The following is a 16465-nucleotide window of genomic DNA, read 5'->3' on the forward strand; positions in this document are numbered from 1 at the left end:
AGTAAGAGTATCTACAACATCAAAAAAAAAGTAGCTAAAATGAGTGTGGTTCCTTTAAACAATGAGTCTGGGGAGCTAGTGATGGGAAATAAGAAAATAGAAGAAGAGTAGGTGGCACAGTGGCTCAGTAGTTAGCACTGCTATTCACAGCGCTAGGGACCCGGGTTCAAACCCAGGCTCAGGTGACGGTCTGTGTGGGGTTTGCACATTCTCCCCACATCTGTGCACGTTTCATCTGGCTGCTCTGATTTCCTCCCACAGTCCAAAGATGTGCAGGTTAAGTGGATTGGCCATGCTAAGTTGCTCTGGGATGTCCAGACTACATGGATCAGCCATGGGAAATGTACGGTAATGGGGATGGTCTGGGTGGGATGCTCTTCAGAGGTTCAGGTGGACCTGATGGGCTGAATGGCCTGCTTCCACACTGCAAGGATTCTACTAATTGAATGGATATTTTGTGTATGTCTTTGCTGTAGAAGACACTAGAAACATCCGAGAAATATTTGCAAATCAAGAGGTGAATAGAGTGAGTAACTTAAAACGATTACATTCACATGTGAGAATAGTATCAGACCGACATGCTGATGAGTCATTAGGATGTGATGGACTCAGATCGAATTTTCTACAATTCAACCAGCTAATACAGAAGTAATGGGACAGTTAGACACTATGTTCTTGTGATCAGAGAAAGGACATCAGTTCCAGCGAACAAAGGTTAGCTTCAGGAGTGTGCAAATGGAATCCTCTCATTCTTAGAAGATACTGGCATCTCCTCTATGTATGTCTGATCCATCTATTTCTATTCTAGATTTGGGGCGGCATGGTGGCTCAGTGGTTAGCACTGCTGCCTCACAGCACCAGCAACCCATGTTTGATTCCACCCTCAGGTGACTGTCTGTGTGGAGTTTGCACATTCTCCCCGTGTCTGCGTGGGTTTCCTCTGGCTACTCCGGTTTCCTCCCACAGTCCAAAGATGTGCAGGCTAGGTGAATTGGCCATGCTAAATTGCCTGTAGTGTTCAGGGATGTGTAGATTAGGTGGGTTAAAGGGGGATGGGTCTGGGTGGGATGCTCTGAGGTTCAGTGTGGACTTGTTGGGCCAAAGGGCCTGTTTCCACACTGTAGGGGTTCTATGATGATTTTAGCATTAGCAGAATCCTTTATATTGCTGAAAAAAGAGACATGCTGCCATAGCTTTTTGTCATTTTATCATCAGGACAGAATCGCAATATCAAATCTCAAAGGAAACAACTAATTATTCTGCACAATAAAGAGGATGTTAATTGGTTGGCAAGTGGACTCTGATTGATAGAGATGTTGCTATGGAGCATGTATGAGGAAACACTGAACTGTTAAGCTTTGTTTCAATTCAAACCATGCAAGTCAACTCTGATTGGTAGGTATTTATGAACACGCTTGATGAATTTGTCTTCCTTCTTCAACTATTTACCTTTCCATTTTGGAGCTGTTTATTTCATCCACTGTCTTTCCAGTTGTTGCTTTGCATACCCGAATAGATTTATCTCTGAACAGTAAGGCATCGAAATGACCTTTAGTGGATATTTTCAGCATTTTAAAAACAATTTACATGCAACTGATCTCCTAATTTGCCTTCGTCCATGCTATTTAAAAGCTTTCTAGACCTGAACCAGTTTTTCTTCTTCTGCCTTGTTTTGGTGAGTCACATAGAGGGACTGTTCACCTGACCTTACTAATATAGACCAATCATTTCACACAGAATATTAATCAATAATTGACTTTACAAAGCTGATTGACCCGCTGCATCTTTCCCTCTTTGTTTTTGTTCTGGCAATGTCTAGCAATCAGCCTAATACCTCAGAAGTACTTTGATGAACAGTCCAAAGCATCATGCCTGATTGTGACAATTAACTGATTACAAGATAAATAGGAATATCTTAATGAATCTGAAGCCAAAAGTGCATTTCTGAGTTACTGATGACTACTCTTTGCCAATTCAGTCCCTCTTCTAAAAGGACAGTTTAAAACAAAACAAAATTGATTTTTTTTCATAGTGAACATATGTACATTTTGTTGGGTCTAGTGTGCCTGTTGCTTTTGGATGTATTAATTACTCCCCTTCCACTGAAAAGAAAATCAAATTTCTATGTTAAGGTGTAACAACCCACTCCACCATCCACCTCCACGCCCACACCATTGTACACTGTTGTCTCTGGTTGTGGCAGATGAAAGCCAAAACCTACCATATACAGGACCAGGTCTATTCTCCTGCCCATCTGGTAGATCTTGACAGGCTAAAGGCAAGGATACACAGAGATGATCGAAGATTTTCAGTCTTAATTAATTTTGGCAATCAGTGAATTTATTGATAATGACTTGTGCTCTTCTCCATTAACCTCACATAGTGTTTTTATTTTACAGCTAAATAGTATCCTTATTTATAATCATATTTTACAATTTGCATTTTATATAAAGAAAAAGTAATTCATTTCAATATCAAAAATCATTTTACTAGCTACCAAAGGAAATTCTTAGTATTACACGCAATTCATAAGAGCTTGGTAACACTCCATCTGTGTTGAAACAAAGTAAGACATTGTTTTTATTTTTGTACAGCGATCATGAATATATTCTTGAGTAAATTAAATGTAAACTATCAACACACGGATAGAAGTCTTCCAAGGAACTTAAAACATTGACATTGTTGCAATGATTCTGTCCCACGTTAATATGAAATAATATTTATTACACAGAGCAATAACTTGATATTTAGAGTATTTATTGTAGGACACAAATCAATTATGTTGTAGCTGCTTTGTGCCTAAATTAGATGGCCCTCAGGAAACCCCGAGCTTGATGTCTGGGATTCTGAGCTCCACACTACAGGTGTGGTTTGTGTTCATTATTCTTAAATTTCCCAAATGTCTCTTCTACCTGAGTCATTATAAATTAAATAATTCATACTTGCAAATTTTAGATGTACAAAATCTTTGGCGCTTGTAAAATTACCATTTTGTGTTACTGGCAAAGGCCATTTTCACTGTCATTTACTGCTTTTCTGAAACCAATTCCTATTACTTTATCCTGTTTTAAAATGTAGTATCAAATACATTAGGAATTCAGAATATTGCAAGAGTCGTGAGATGCATTTCCGAAGCAGCCTTCTGGTGGTTGTTATTCGTCTTTGTCCAATGGATGTTGCCTATAGAGGTTTGCAATTGAAGGACAATGGCATTGATGTATTTTTGTATGTATGCCAGGGCGATGGTCAAAATGTTGTTAAAAAGACATAATGAAGAACATTTAGAGTGCTTGTGTGTGACAGATGTCACAAATTTACTTTTAGTCAGGTATGTTGAAAATCTGGACCTTGCTGTCTTCTGCACCATAAGCATTTAGCTGATCTGCTGAAATGTAACGTTCTCATTCTTTTCTGCAAAATATTCAATAATTAATGATTTGCTTTCAAATTTCAGATGTTTCCACATCAGCAGGATTAGGTTTCCAATTGGGATTGTAAATTGGATGCAAAGTAGGACAGTGTTAAACATGTTTTCTTATTTGACATTGATATTTTAGGACTTGTAATTCCATCTGGTTTACAGTTCTTCAGATCAGTGTCCCATGAGGAATACATCTCTCAAAGGACTGCTCATTTCAGTGGACAGATGAATGGCTCAATAAGGCAATGAGCTACACAAATAAGGAAGGACTCAAATTCATTCTGCCTCAGCTGTGGGAACAATTTCAGTGAGCCAAGTGAGGAGAGATACCTGCTCGGATTACATGCATCAGCAGGTTAACATCAGGATAGGTCAAAGAACTTGTTATAACACACAATTTATGTAACAATGAGAAGTGGACATTTGCACAATGTCCAAGGGGTAGAAATTTGTTTTGGGTGGTATTGAATCAATCACATGCCATACCCCTTCCTGATATTCAGTTTCCATAAGACCATAAGATATAGGTGCATAAGGAGGCCATTCTGATCCCACCATTCAATGAGATCATGGCTGATTAAAAATATATCCACTTTCCTCACTATCCCCATAACACTTGATTCCTTTACTGAATAAAAATATGTCCATTTCAGCCTTGGATACACAATGATCAGCCTTGACATTCCTCTACAGTAAAGAATTCCACAGGTTCACCATCCTATGAGAGAAAAAATTCCTGTTCATCTCCATCTTCAAAAGGCTAACTCCTTATTCTAAGTTCACACCCTCTGGTCCTTGACTCTCCCACAAGGAGAAACAATCTTTCCACATCTACCCTGTCAAACACCCTAAGGATCTTAGATTTTTCAATAAGGTCAATGAGCATACATTCAACTTACTCAACTTCTCCCCATAAGAAATCCCTCCATACCTTGGATCAACCCAGTGAACCCTGGACTGCCTACCAAACCAGTATATTTTACTTTAGATAAGTGGACCAAAACTACTCTCAGTATTCCAAATGAGGTCTGAGTAATGGTTTGTATAGCTTTAGTTTTATACTCCAATCCCTTTGAAATAAAGGCCAACATTCCATTTGCCTATGCTGTTACCCTCTGAACTTGGATTTTTTTTGTGATTAAATCTTTAAGACACCCAAATCTCTCTGTGCTGCAGATTTCTGCAGTTTCTTTTCTCCCCATTTAAATTATATTCTTCCTGCCAAAGTGCAGAACCTCACATTTTTCGACATTACATTCCATCTGCCAAGTTTTTTCCCAAACACTCAACCTGTCTGTTTCATTAATGACAAGAATAAATTGAATTTATACAGCGTCCTAAACACAGTGAAAAATGCTAAGTGGTTTCAAAGTAGCGTAATCAAACAAATTTGACATCGAACCACAAGAGGAGCTATCAAGACAAGCAACTAAAAGCTTGGTCAAAGTGGGGTCTCTTAAAGAGCAGGGAGAAGTTTCTTTTTCTCTATTCGTTCATGAGATGGTGACATCACTGACAGGGCCAGCATTTATTTCCAATCCCTAATCGCCCTTGAAATGAATAGCTTGCAACAGACCAGTTAAGAATCAACCACATTGCTGTGGGTCTGGAGTAATGTGCATACCAGCCCATGTAAGAATGCCAGATTGCCTTTCCTAAAGGTCATTGGTGAACCAGATCGGTTTTTACAACAATCAATAGTGGTTACATAGTTGCCATTAAGCTAGCTTTTAATTGCACTTTTTAAACATGTTTCTTTAATGTGGCTAAGAAGTTTAGGAAGTTCAAAACTTCGGCCCTAAGCATCTGAAAGCACAGCCTCAAAGATAGAGTATTAAAATTGGGGATACACTCAAAGCCAGACTTGGACAGATATGGATATTTTGGAAAAGGCTAGTGATAGGGAGGGGTGTGATCACAGAAGAATTTCAAAAGAAGGATGGGCATTTTAAAATTGAGGCATTGCTCAAGCAGAAGCAAATACAGATTAATGAGCACAGGGGTCATTTTGAAGAGCACTTGGTAAACTGGCCAAACAGGAGCAGAAGCGACAGATATTATGAGGATTGAAGTAGGAATAACTTGGTGATGGAAAGGATTGTAATCTTAGCTCTGGGTTAAATAGGTTGCTGAGTTTATGGATGATCTGTTTCAAGTTCAAACAGTAGTCAGTGTAACTTCCAATGTGAAAGAGAGAGAGAGAAAGGACCAAGAAGTGGCCGACAAAAATAAAGAGGGAGGAAATCCAATGATGAATCTGTGGGCAAGTGTCACAGCAGTCCAGGACCCTTTGGCTGTGTAGGCCTTGCTGGTTGGGTACAAACCAATTCTGGTGCAGACTAAACCTTCTGCAACCCACAGCTTCTCTTTTTGATCAACAAAACTCAACATTATTGATGTTCCAGAAGCAAAGTTACTGCTGGCACAAATTAAGTTGAATGAAAAAAAAAATGTGCAAGAGAGAAATTACCAGAATGTTCTCTGAAAAGATTGAAAACAAAATATTGAGGAAATTGATGGAAGAGTAACATTTAAGCTATTGATTTAGTCTTTTTGCTGTCACTTTTAAATTAACTTTTTGTGAATTGTGTAATGATGTCTTCTACATAAACAACTTCAAAGTCAATAAAAGACAGTAAGAAGTTCATAAGATGTGGGAGCAGCAGTAGGCCATTCCATCCATCAAGTCTGCTCTACCATCCAATGAGAACATGGCTGATCTGATAATCCTCAACTCCAATTTTCTGCCTTATCCCATTCATTACCCTTGATTCCCTTCCTGACTAAAAATCTGTCTGTCTCAGCCTTGAATATAATTAAATGTCCCAGCCTTGACAGCCCTATGCAGGAAAGAATTCAAGAGAATCACTACCCTCTGAGAGAAGAAATTCCTCTTTATTTCTGTCTTAAATGGATGATCCCTTATTGAGAGATTATATCCTCTGGTCAATGACTCCCCCACAAGGGGAAATAACCTTTCTGCTTCTACTCTGTCATGGCCCCTAAGAATCTTGTATGTTTCAAGAAGTACTCCTCTTATAATTCTAAACTCCAAGGAGTACAGACCCAACCTCCATGACTTCTCCTCATTAGATGACCCCTCCATCACACCACACTATCTGAATGACCATCGCTGTCTGGGGCTTGGTGGCTTGTGAATATTGTTCAGGATGCGGAGAAACAGACCACTTTCTAACTTTAGACATTCCACATTAGCATTCCAAGATCAGGAACAGGAGTAAAGTTTTCGGCTCAACCATATGCCTTAGACCCAATCTCTAATTGGTCTGTTTGTTTTTTTTTCTGTATTCATTCACAGGATGAGGGCGTTGCTGGCTGACCCAGCATTTATTGCTTCCTAATTGCCCAGAGGGCAGTTAGGAGTCAACCACATTGCTGTGGGTCTGGAATCACATGTAGGCCAGACCAGGTAAGGATGACAGTTTCCTTCCCTAAAGGGCATTAGGGAACCAGATGGGTTTTTCTGACAATCGACAATGGGTTCATGGTCATCATTAGATTCTTAATTACAGATATTTATTGAATTCAAATTACACCATCTGCTGTGGCGGGATTCAAACCCAGGTCCCCAGAACATTACCTGGGTCTCTGGATTAACAGTCCAGCGATAATACCATTAGGCCATTGCCTCCCCCTATTATAAAGTAAGGCTGTACAGAAGAGACAGAGTAGTGTTATCTGGGCCTCTGGATTAACAGTCCAGCGATAAATGTGTGACATTTTTCCCATTTCTGACACCAGAGGTGATCATCCACGAGTAACAAACCAGAGGATATTATGCGTAGTCGGCCCTAGTCCACTAGTGTTTGGTTCAATATTCCATCTCAGGGTTCAGAGATGAAAAATTGAATAAAAAGCAAGCCAATGTTCAACCAGACGTACATTCACAGAGAATCCACTGCAGTTTTCAAATAAGCATGGTGATAAAATCAAATCAGATAAATCCATTTTTTGGTTGCACTACAATATTTACAATATACTGAACCTTCAGTTAAAATTATTCCCTCTTGACCCATGCCAATGCTGAATTTTTAAAAAATCAATGCAAGTAAAAGTTACACATTGATGGTTCTGGAAATTTTGAATCTGCTTATAAAGCAGATTGGCACACTTACTTGAGGTCTGCTTGCTGCTGAGAGATATTGTCACAAAGGCTAAGTCAGGGGCACACTGCAGTAGTTTGACATTGATGGAAGTTGCTCAACGTCAGCTTACTGAAGCCTGCAAACCTGATATTGCCAAAGCAGATCACATTACCAAAGCCACAAATTATTTAAAAACATTCAGTAGGAAATATTTGAATGTGAAACTGAATTACATTATTATATCAAGTTCCTCAGGAAACAACTTCTGTTTAGTTAGAGCATAGTCAGGTATACTGGAAATGGCATATTCAGATCCCACTTTCTATGTGCACCTTATTAATAACTCAAAATTCCACCCTCCAATCTTTAACTTGCATTATTTTAAATCATTTGCAGCTTTAAGAGATACTCATTATTGCATAACATTATTCCAGGATCAAGGACAACGGAGGATTATATACTGAACATGGAAAACACAAAACAAGAAAATTCCAATGTAGTTATCACCCCTAATCTTTTCATTGACTGTGTTGTGTACTCTCCATCCTGCACTCGAACCATGAGCTATGATAGCATCAGGTTCACATGCTGAATAAAGGGAATGTCAAACACTTCAATAATTGGCACCTCCTGTCCAATACCAATAATTGTATCAACTGATACCCAGCAAGCATGTTTTTGTTTATTAACTCACAGGATATGAGTGGCACTGACTAGACAAGCAATCATTACCCACCTCTAATTGCCCAGGGGGCTGTTAAGAGGCAACCCACATTGCTGTGGATCTGGAATCACATGTAGGCCAGACCAGGTAAGGATGGGAGTTTCCTTCCCTAAAGGGCATTAGTGAACCAGATAGGTTTTTCAAGACAATCTACAATGTTTTCAAGGTCATTTTTAAACCCTTAATTCAGGATTGATAGCCCAAAGATAATACCAATAGCCCATGTGATTTTCATATTACTCCTTGTAAACCCATTGACCCAGCTTTCCACAAAATTAGAAAAAACATCATTTGATCTTGTATTTGCCTTTCAAGCTTAAGCTGGCTGACATCTCTGACACAAAATGCTACTTTACTTCAGCCCCAAAAGTTTTCACTATGATTATAAACATAGACCTTTTGAGGATTCAAATCTGTCCAAAAGTTCTGGCGTTCCCTAATCTTCAGTTCCAAACATTTAATTAATACAGGGTCTACTTTGGAGTCAAATTTATTCGCAAACCAATGGCCATAGTCAAGTAGCCACCTGAGCTCAGCAGAGCCGTAGATGCAGACGCTGCGGCGATGAGTTCCTGTGCAGGGTGGGTATAGCGCCTTCTCCAGGTAGCTCCACTTCACCAGCCTAACCTTACTCTGCAGATCAGTCACATCAGCCTCAGAGCGAGAGAGCTCACCTGGCACCCCAGGTACCCGGACCATGCTTGCCCAGAAGTGTTCATCTGGTGAATAGGTATCTGCGGACCAGGCGAGAAAATCTTTGGCCACCATGCTGGAGGTGATGTATTTGGTAAAGTTGTAACTCAAAACAAAATAGGCACTGCCAGTAAATACTTCAATATTGTGAGGCGCGGGGTCCTTCACAACATCAGTTTTGATGAATATCTGTCCATCATTGTTTGAATTATCTAAAAGCTCATGGTGATATATGAATCGATCTTTTTTAGTATCAGTGGGCTTCGTAGATTCCAACATGTTAGTTCCATTCAGTTTCTTCAGCTCAAATACCAATTCAAAGTTGGACCGCAATGGTAAATCTTGGCCACACAAGTTGATCACATACTTCCATTGGACAGATGATTCAAGAAGATCAGACAAGCAATTGAGATCCGCTTGTAGTCTGGAAATGTGAGCATAATGTACCAATTCCAATTTTGATGCAATGAACACATTTGGAAAGCATTTGGCTAAGTTGTCTATGGCGGATTTGAATGAAGGTGAGGATTTCTGGTCATAATGAATGCAGTATATATTCTGAGGCATGTAAATCATTTTCAAGCTTCTTTCCACCATAATAGCATCTTTATGAACTACCATAGAAAATGCCAAAGGGTACTCCTTTTCCACTTCTGAGATGAGATTGTTTCGAAATCCTCTTTGCGAAAGGTATTGATCACAGTCAGATGTCATCAACTCAACATCTTCATCTTCCAGATCAACAATATTACCCTTGCGTATTTCTAACGTTTTACCTACTTCCACTGGGCTACACTCGTAGATGGCAGTGCAGTTAATTTGAAGGTTTAATTGCAAGTACTTGCTGTTCTTTCTATTGCGCACATACTGAGAGGTGCTCCAGAAAGGTTCGACCAACCATGTTTTTCCTGAACCTGTGACCATTCCATGATTGTAGAGGAGTTTTAATACGCAGGGCAGTGCAAAGGTCAAAAGCAGTAAAACTATCTTCTTCAGCTTAAATTTCACAGTTAAATACTTGTAAAGCATTCTGCAAAACGCAAAAAACATCATTGACCGTCAGTATAATCGAATTTGGGCATCATTTATAATAGTGGTCTCATACAAAACTTCACTATTTAAGACCAAATATAATCATAGAATCATACAGATTCACACAGAAGGAAACCATGTGGCCCAGCATTTCCTAGAATCTTTCAGTTAGTCCCACTCCATCAATCTTTTCACTTACCTTTGTATATTTTTCACTTTCAAGTGATTTTGCAATTTTGTTTTAAAGGTCACTATTAAATTGACATTCATTTCCTCATCAGGCAGTGCATTCAAAATCCTAGACATTTGTTGAGTACAAAGGTTTTTCCTCTGGTCACCTCCAGTTCTTTTTACCAAATCATCTTAAATCTGCGCCCTCAGCCCTTGGAAACAATTACACTTCATTCACTGTATCTAACGCCTTAATGATCTTAAACACCTCTATCAAATAGTCTATTTGCTAGTTCTAAGGAGAATACCCTCAGCTTCTCCAGTTAATGCATGGGAACTATAACCAGGGCTAATAAATTTCTAGACTGAGCAAAGCTCTTCTGTATCCTTGCCAAAGCTTTTCCTAAAATATGGTGCCCAGAATTACACTCAGTACTCCAGCTGGGGTTGAACTAGCATGTTACATAGGTTTAGCAATAACATCCTGACTCTGTAGTTTAAGGGATGATTTATATGAGATGCTGGATTCCCCACCCCTGTCCCCAACTCTTGATTGAAATGTCCAGAGGGAGACTGCTGAGTGTATGAGCTGGTCATTTGGCATGGGCTTCCTGCAGCTAAATGCAAGTGGTGGTGATAATGGGGCCATGAGCACTAATAAGCCACTTAAAGGCCTCAACTGGCAGTCGGGCTGCCCAACCATTGGTTTACAGTCCAGGTAAGGAGATGGGCAGTGACTGCCTGCCTGCTGGATTTCACATGACACCCCTTACCCTACAACCTTCAAATTGTCTGCAGGGAGAGCATTATATCTGGCCCACTGCCTCTATCCATCATGACCAGGATCTCAAGTGCTCTTATTATTTATTTTTAGTTTAATTATTTATTTGGTCAACTTTTCAGCCACCTTCAAAGATTTCTGCTGAAACAACTCCAAATCTCTGGCTTCTTGGAGCTCCTTTAAAACAGTTCCAGTTAACTAGTACTGCATCTCTTCATATTTCCCACCAAGATGCATCACATTATCACTTCCTGTGTTTAATTTATTTACAGCTTGTTCAACTCAGTTCACCCTTGCTTTTGCAGATCACTTTAAATCTATGCCCTCTCGCTCTTGTTCCTTTTACAGGTTCTCTCTATCTACTCTGTCCGACCCATTCATGATTTTGAAAACCTCCATTAAATCTCCTCTCAGCCTTTTTCTGTCCAAGAAGTATAGTATCAACTTCTTCAATCTATCCTCTTAACTGAAGTTCCTCATACCTGGAATCATTTTTTTTAGACTAGATTAACAGTTTTATCTTTATTTCCTTTCTTGAGCTGGGGTTTAACATTTACATTTCCCCAGACTATGTATCACACTGAGGATTGGATGATTGACGTCAACGCCACGACAACTTCTCTCCCTTATTCCCCTTAACAAACTGGGACACACCCCGTACAGATTGAGTACTTTATTCATTGCCATTCTTTCTATTTTTATCTTGTCCAGTACCCTGGTAACCTCACTTGCCATGCCTGTGGCAAAATCTTTTTCTTTCATAAACACCAATGCCAAGTATTCATTTAGTACTACAGCCTTAAAATTTTAGCACCGTGGAAAATTTCCAGCACGGAAAGAGACCATTCAGCCCATCGTATCTAAACTGGCTGAATAAACTGGCTGCCTATTCTTATCCCTAGCTTCTGGTATGTAGCCTTGCAGATTACAGAACTTCAGGTGAAAATTCAGGTTTCCTTCAAATAAATTCAGCATTTCTGTCTTAGCCACCAAACGGGGGGCAAATTCCAGACATCCACTATCCTCTGGGTAAAGAAAATGTTAACAGGTCTTTCCAGACCACTCTATCCAAGCCCCTTATTATTTGGTACATCTCAATTTGTTAGCCCTCAGCTTCGTCTGTTCTAAAGAAAACAATCCTAGCTTATCCAATCTTTCCTCATAGCTGGAGTTTTCTAACTCTGACAATATTCTTTTTAATCTCCTCTGTATTATCTCTACAGAAATTCTGTTCTTCCTGTAATGTGGTGACAAGAACTGTATTCAAAACTCCAGCTGTGTCCTAACCAGTCTTTGGGGAGTTTTTGGGAGCTAGGATGTGGGTTACAAGCCACACAATTCCCAAACTCTGATCTGCACCTAGAGTCACAGACCGAAAGACCATAAGATATAGGAGCAGAAAGCAGGCCATTCGGCCCATCGAGTCCACTCCGCCAATTCAATCAGAGCTGGTAAGTTTCTCAACCCCAATCTCCTGTCTTCGCCCCGTAACCTTTGATCCCCTTAACAAGCAAGAACCTACCTATCTCTGTCTTAAACATACTCAATGACCTGGCCTCCACAGCCTTCTTTGGCAATGAATTCCATAGATTCACCACTCTCTGGCTGATGAAGTTTCCCCTCATCTCTGTTCCAAAGGGTCTTCCCTTTATTCTAAGGCTGTGCCCTTGGGTCCTAGTCTCTCCTGCAATTGGAAACATCTTCCCAACATCCACTCTATCCAGGTGTTTCAGTATTCTGTAAGTTAGATCCCCCCTCATCCATATTTCAAGTATAGACCCACAGTCCTCAAACACACCTCATATGTTAAGCCTTTCATTCCTGGGATCATTCTTGTGAACCTCCTCTGGATCTGCTCCAGGGCCAGTACATCCTTCCTGAGATATGGGGGCCAAAATTGCTCACAATATTCTAAATGTGGTCTGCCTGCAGCCTTATAAAGCCTCAGAAGTGCATCCCTCCTTTTATATTTTAGTCCTCTCGAAATAAATGCCAACATTGTATTTGCCTTCCTAATTACCGACTCAACCTGTAAGTTCACCTTAAGAGAATCCTGGACTAGGACTTCCAAGTCCCTTTGCAGTTCAAATTTCTGAATTTTCTCCCCATTTAGAAAATAGTCTATGCCTCTGTTCTTGCTACCAAAGTGTATGACCTCACACTTTCCCACTTGTATTCCATCTGCCACTAGCATGTATGTGATTTGGTCCAGGAGAGTTTCTAGCCAATGTTGACTGCTTAGACCATAGAATCTTACTGTACAGTGGAGGGCCTTTAGTCCAATGAGTTTGTACCACCAAAAACACATACTACTACTCCAGTCCCACTGTCCCACATTAGGCCCATAGCCTTGAATGTTATGACATTTCAAGTGATTATCCAAGTACTTTTTAAAGGTTGTAAGATTGCCTGCCTTAACTACCCCCACCCAGGCAGTGCATTCCAGACCACTACCAACCTTTGGGTGAAAAAGATTTTCCTGTAAACTCCTTCCTTTCACTCTAAAATTATGCGCCCTCGTTATTAACACTTCAACTAAAGGAAATTGTTGCTTTCTATTCACCCGGTCCATGCCCCTCAAAATTTTATACACCTCAGTCAGGTCCCCCCAATAACCTCCACTTCTCCAAAGAAAACAGCCTGAGCCTATCCAACTTAAGTGCTCCATCCCAGGCAATATCTTGGTGAATCTCCTCTGCAACGCCTTCAGTGCAGTCACATCCTCCCTATAGTACGGTGGCTAAAACTGCACACAGCACTCCAGCTTTGGCCAAACCAAAGTCTGTACAGCTCCAACATAACATCCCTGTTCTTATAAGCTATGCCACGACTGATAAAGGCAAGTGTCCTGTGTGCCTTCTTAACTACCCTATTAAGCTGTCCTGACACCTTCAGGGATCTGTGGACAAGCACCCCAAGATCCTTCTGTACTTCTAAGCTTCCTATTGTCCAATCATTCATTGAGTACTCCATTGTCTTGTTCCATCTTCCAAAGTGTATCAGTTCACGTTTATAAAGGTTAAATTCCATCTGATCTGACCATCTGTCCAATCCATACTTACCCTCCTGCAACCTAACACCTTCCTCCTCACTGTCAACCACCCACAGTCTTTGTGTCATCCACAAAGTTACTTATCATCCCTCCCACATTCTCATCTATACCGTTTATGCATATCAAGAAAAATAATGGACCCGGCAGTGATCCCTGTGGTACACCAGTGAACACCAACCTCCAAGTCTCACCATTAGCCTTCTATCACCCTACTCTGTCTCCGCCTTGAGGCCAATTTTGGATCCAACTTTCCAACTTACCTTGAATCCCGTGTACTTTTACCTTCTTTATCAGTCCGCCATGTGGGAAAGATCTTGCTGAAATCCATATAAATGACATCAACTTTTTACACAGACGGTATTAAGTGCCCAGAACATGCTACCAGGGAGGTGGTAGAAGCAGATAGCAATGTTTAAGAGGCATTTAGACGGCTATATCAACAAACAGGGAATACAGGGATATAGACCATGCACAGGGAGACAAGATTAGTTTAGAATGACATTGTTGCAAGCATAGACATTATGGGCTGAAGGTTGTACTGTTCTATCTCTTACGTTCCCTCATCCTCTCACTTGGGTGTCTCCTCAAACAATTCCATCAGATTTATTAGACATTACCTCCCTCTGACAACGCCATTTTGACTATCCTCGATCAAACTTTGCCTCCCAAATTGGAGATTAATTTTCTCATTCATTGTTTTCTCCAATAATTTCGCTGTCCCACCGGTCATAATTCCCTGGTTTGTCTCTATCATCCTTCTTGTAAAGTGGAACTACATTACCTGTCCTCCAGTTCTCTGGCACCTACCCATGGGTAGAGATGATTTGGAAATTTGGGTCAGAGCACCTGTAATTTCCTCCTTTGTCATCCACAACAGCCTGGGGTACAACTCATCCAGATTTGGGGATTTGTCCACTTTTAAATTTGTCAAAATCTCCAATACCTCCTTGCTTCTTTTATCAATCTGCAAAAGAACTTCGCAGTCAATCTCAGACACAACACAATATACAGCTGGAGGAACACAACAGGCCAGGCAGCATCAGAGGAGCAGGAAAGTTGATGTTTCGGGCCGGGACCCTTTGTCAACTTTCCTGCTCCTCTGATGCTGCCTGGCCTGCTGTGTTCCTCCAGCTCCACTCTGTGTTATCTCTGACTCCAGCATCTGCAGTTCTTACTGTCTCTTTCACAGTCAGTCTTCCTGAATTCTGTGCTTGCATCCTCCTTCTCCTGCTAAAGACAGATGTGAAATAATCATTTAACATTTGAATAATGTCCTTCGGCCTCACACACCGATATCCCCCATGCTCTCTAATAGGCCCTACACTTTCTCTGGTAATTCTCTTCCCCCTAAAATACTTGTAGAATCTTGGGATTCTCCCTAATCTTGACAGCCAATGTTTTCTCACGCCCCCTCTTTGCTCCCCTAACTGCTTTCTTGATTTCCTCCCTGCACTTCCCATACTCCTCTCAGGTCTTCCTTGTTTTGCTCCCTTTGTACATGTTGTATGTTTCTCTTCCTTTTTATTCAGTCCTGAAAATTCCCAGACATTCAAAGTTCTTTGGGCTTGTTGCTCCTACATTTCATCCTAAAGGTAACACAATGGGCCTGTACTCTCCCCAGTCCCTTTTTTCAAATCCTCCCACTGTTCTGCTGTAGGTTTACCCTCAGGTAGCTGTGTCCAGTCTATTTTGGCCAGATCCTGCCATTTTTTGATCAAATCTGCCTTTGTCAGCAATCACTCACTGAGAAGTATGGTTGTCACCTCGGAAATTTCGTGTCATTCCGTGTCAAGTGTGTCCCTCTGTGGCAGATGAACCAATTCTACAGCCTCATTTCCTACCACATTTGGTAAGTGTTTCAGGGAAATGGAATTGGTTCTTGACCTTGATTCTGCTTTACCTCAATCCAAAATCCTGTTTTGCAGACCGTCTTTCTCCTTTTCTATAATAAACTATGACATATGGTGTTGCGGTCACTGTCGCTAAGATGCTCCACCACTGCCACCTCGAATACCAGTCCAGCTCCATTCCCCAGATTTAGATCTGGCACCACACTGTCCCTTGTTGGAGCATCTCCTGAATACAGTTCAAAAAATCTGCCCCCTGTAAAACCTTTGTACTATGATTAGCCCAATTCATGTTGGGGTAGTGGAATCCCCCTAATATAATGGCCCTATTATTGTTTTTTACAGCCTTGGTGAATTGCCAACATATCTGCTCTTCTATTGCTGACTGACTGTTTGGGGGCCTCTAAATCACTCCTAACAGTTTAACTGCCCCCTTTTTATTCCTAAATTCTACCTATCAAGCCTCATTTGATGATCCTTCCTAGATATCATCCCTCCTTACTGTAGTAACTGATTCCCTAACTAATAATACACTACTTCCATGTTCAGATCCCTCCCTGTCCTTCCTGAAGATCCTACACCCAGGAATGTTGAGTTGGCAGTCCTGTCCCTTCCTCAACCATGTCTCTGTGATGGTA

General features: G+C 40.7%; 1 protein-coding gene across 3 annotated transcripts in view; it reads right to left on the minus strand.

The window, feature by feature from the left end:
* Window positions 1–2359: 2359 nt before the first annotated feature.
* Window positions 2360–16465, minus strand: part of LOC109926875 (glucosaminyl (N-acetyl) transferase 4) — a 17780-nt gene continuing 3674 nt past the window's right edge. For 2 of the 3 annotated variants that reach the window (XM_048621203.1, XM_020526734.2), the window contains exon 2: window positions 2360–9974. In XM_048621203.1, the coding sequence (XP_048477160.1) occupies window positions 8609–9974 (1366 nt within the window). In that variant the 3' untranslated portion in view covers window positions 2360–8608. Of the gene's footprint in view, window positions 9975–14240; window positions 14298–16465 lie in introns of all 3 variants that reach the window. The other variant, XM_048621211.1, reaches the window with a different exon arrangement.

The sequence above is a fragment of the Rhincodon typus genome, chromosome 3 (assembly GCF_021869965.1).
Source record: "Rhincodon typus isolate 14 chromosome 3, sRhiTyp1.1, whole genome shotgun sequence".
In the NCBI taxonomy this organism is placed as follows: Eukaryota; Metazoa; Chordata; class Chondrichthyes; order Orectolobiformes; family Rhincodontidae; genus Rhincodon; species Rhincodon typus.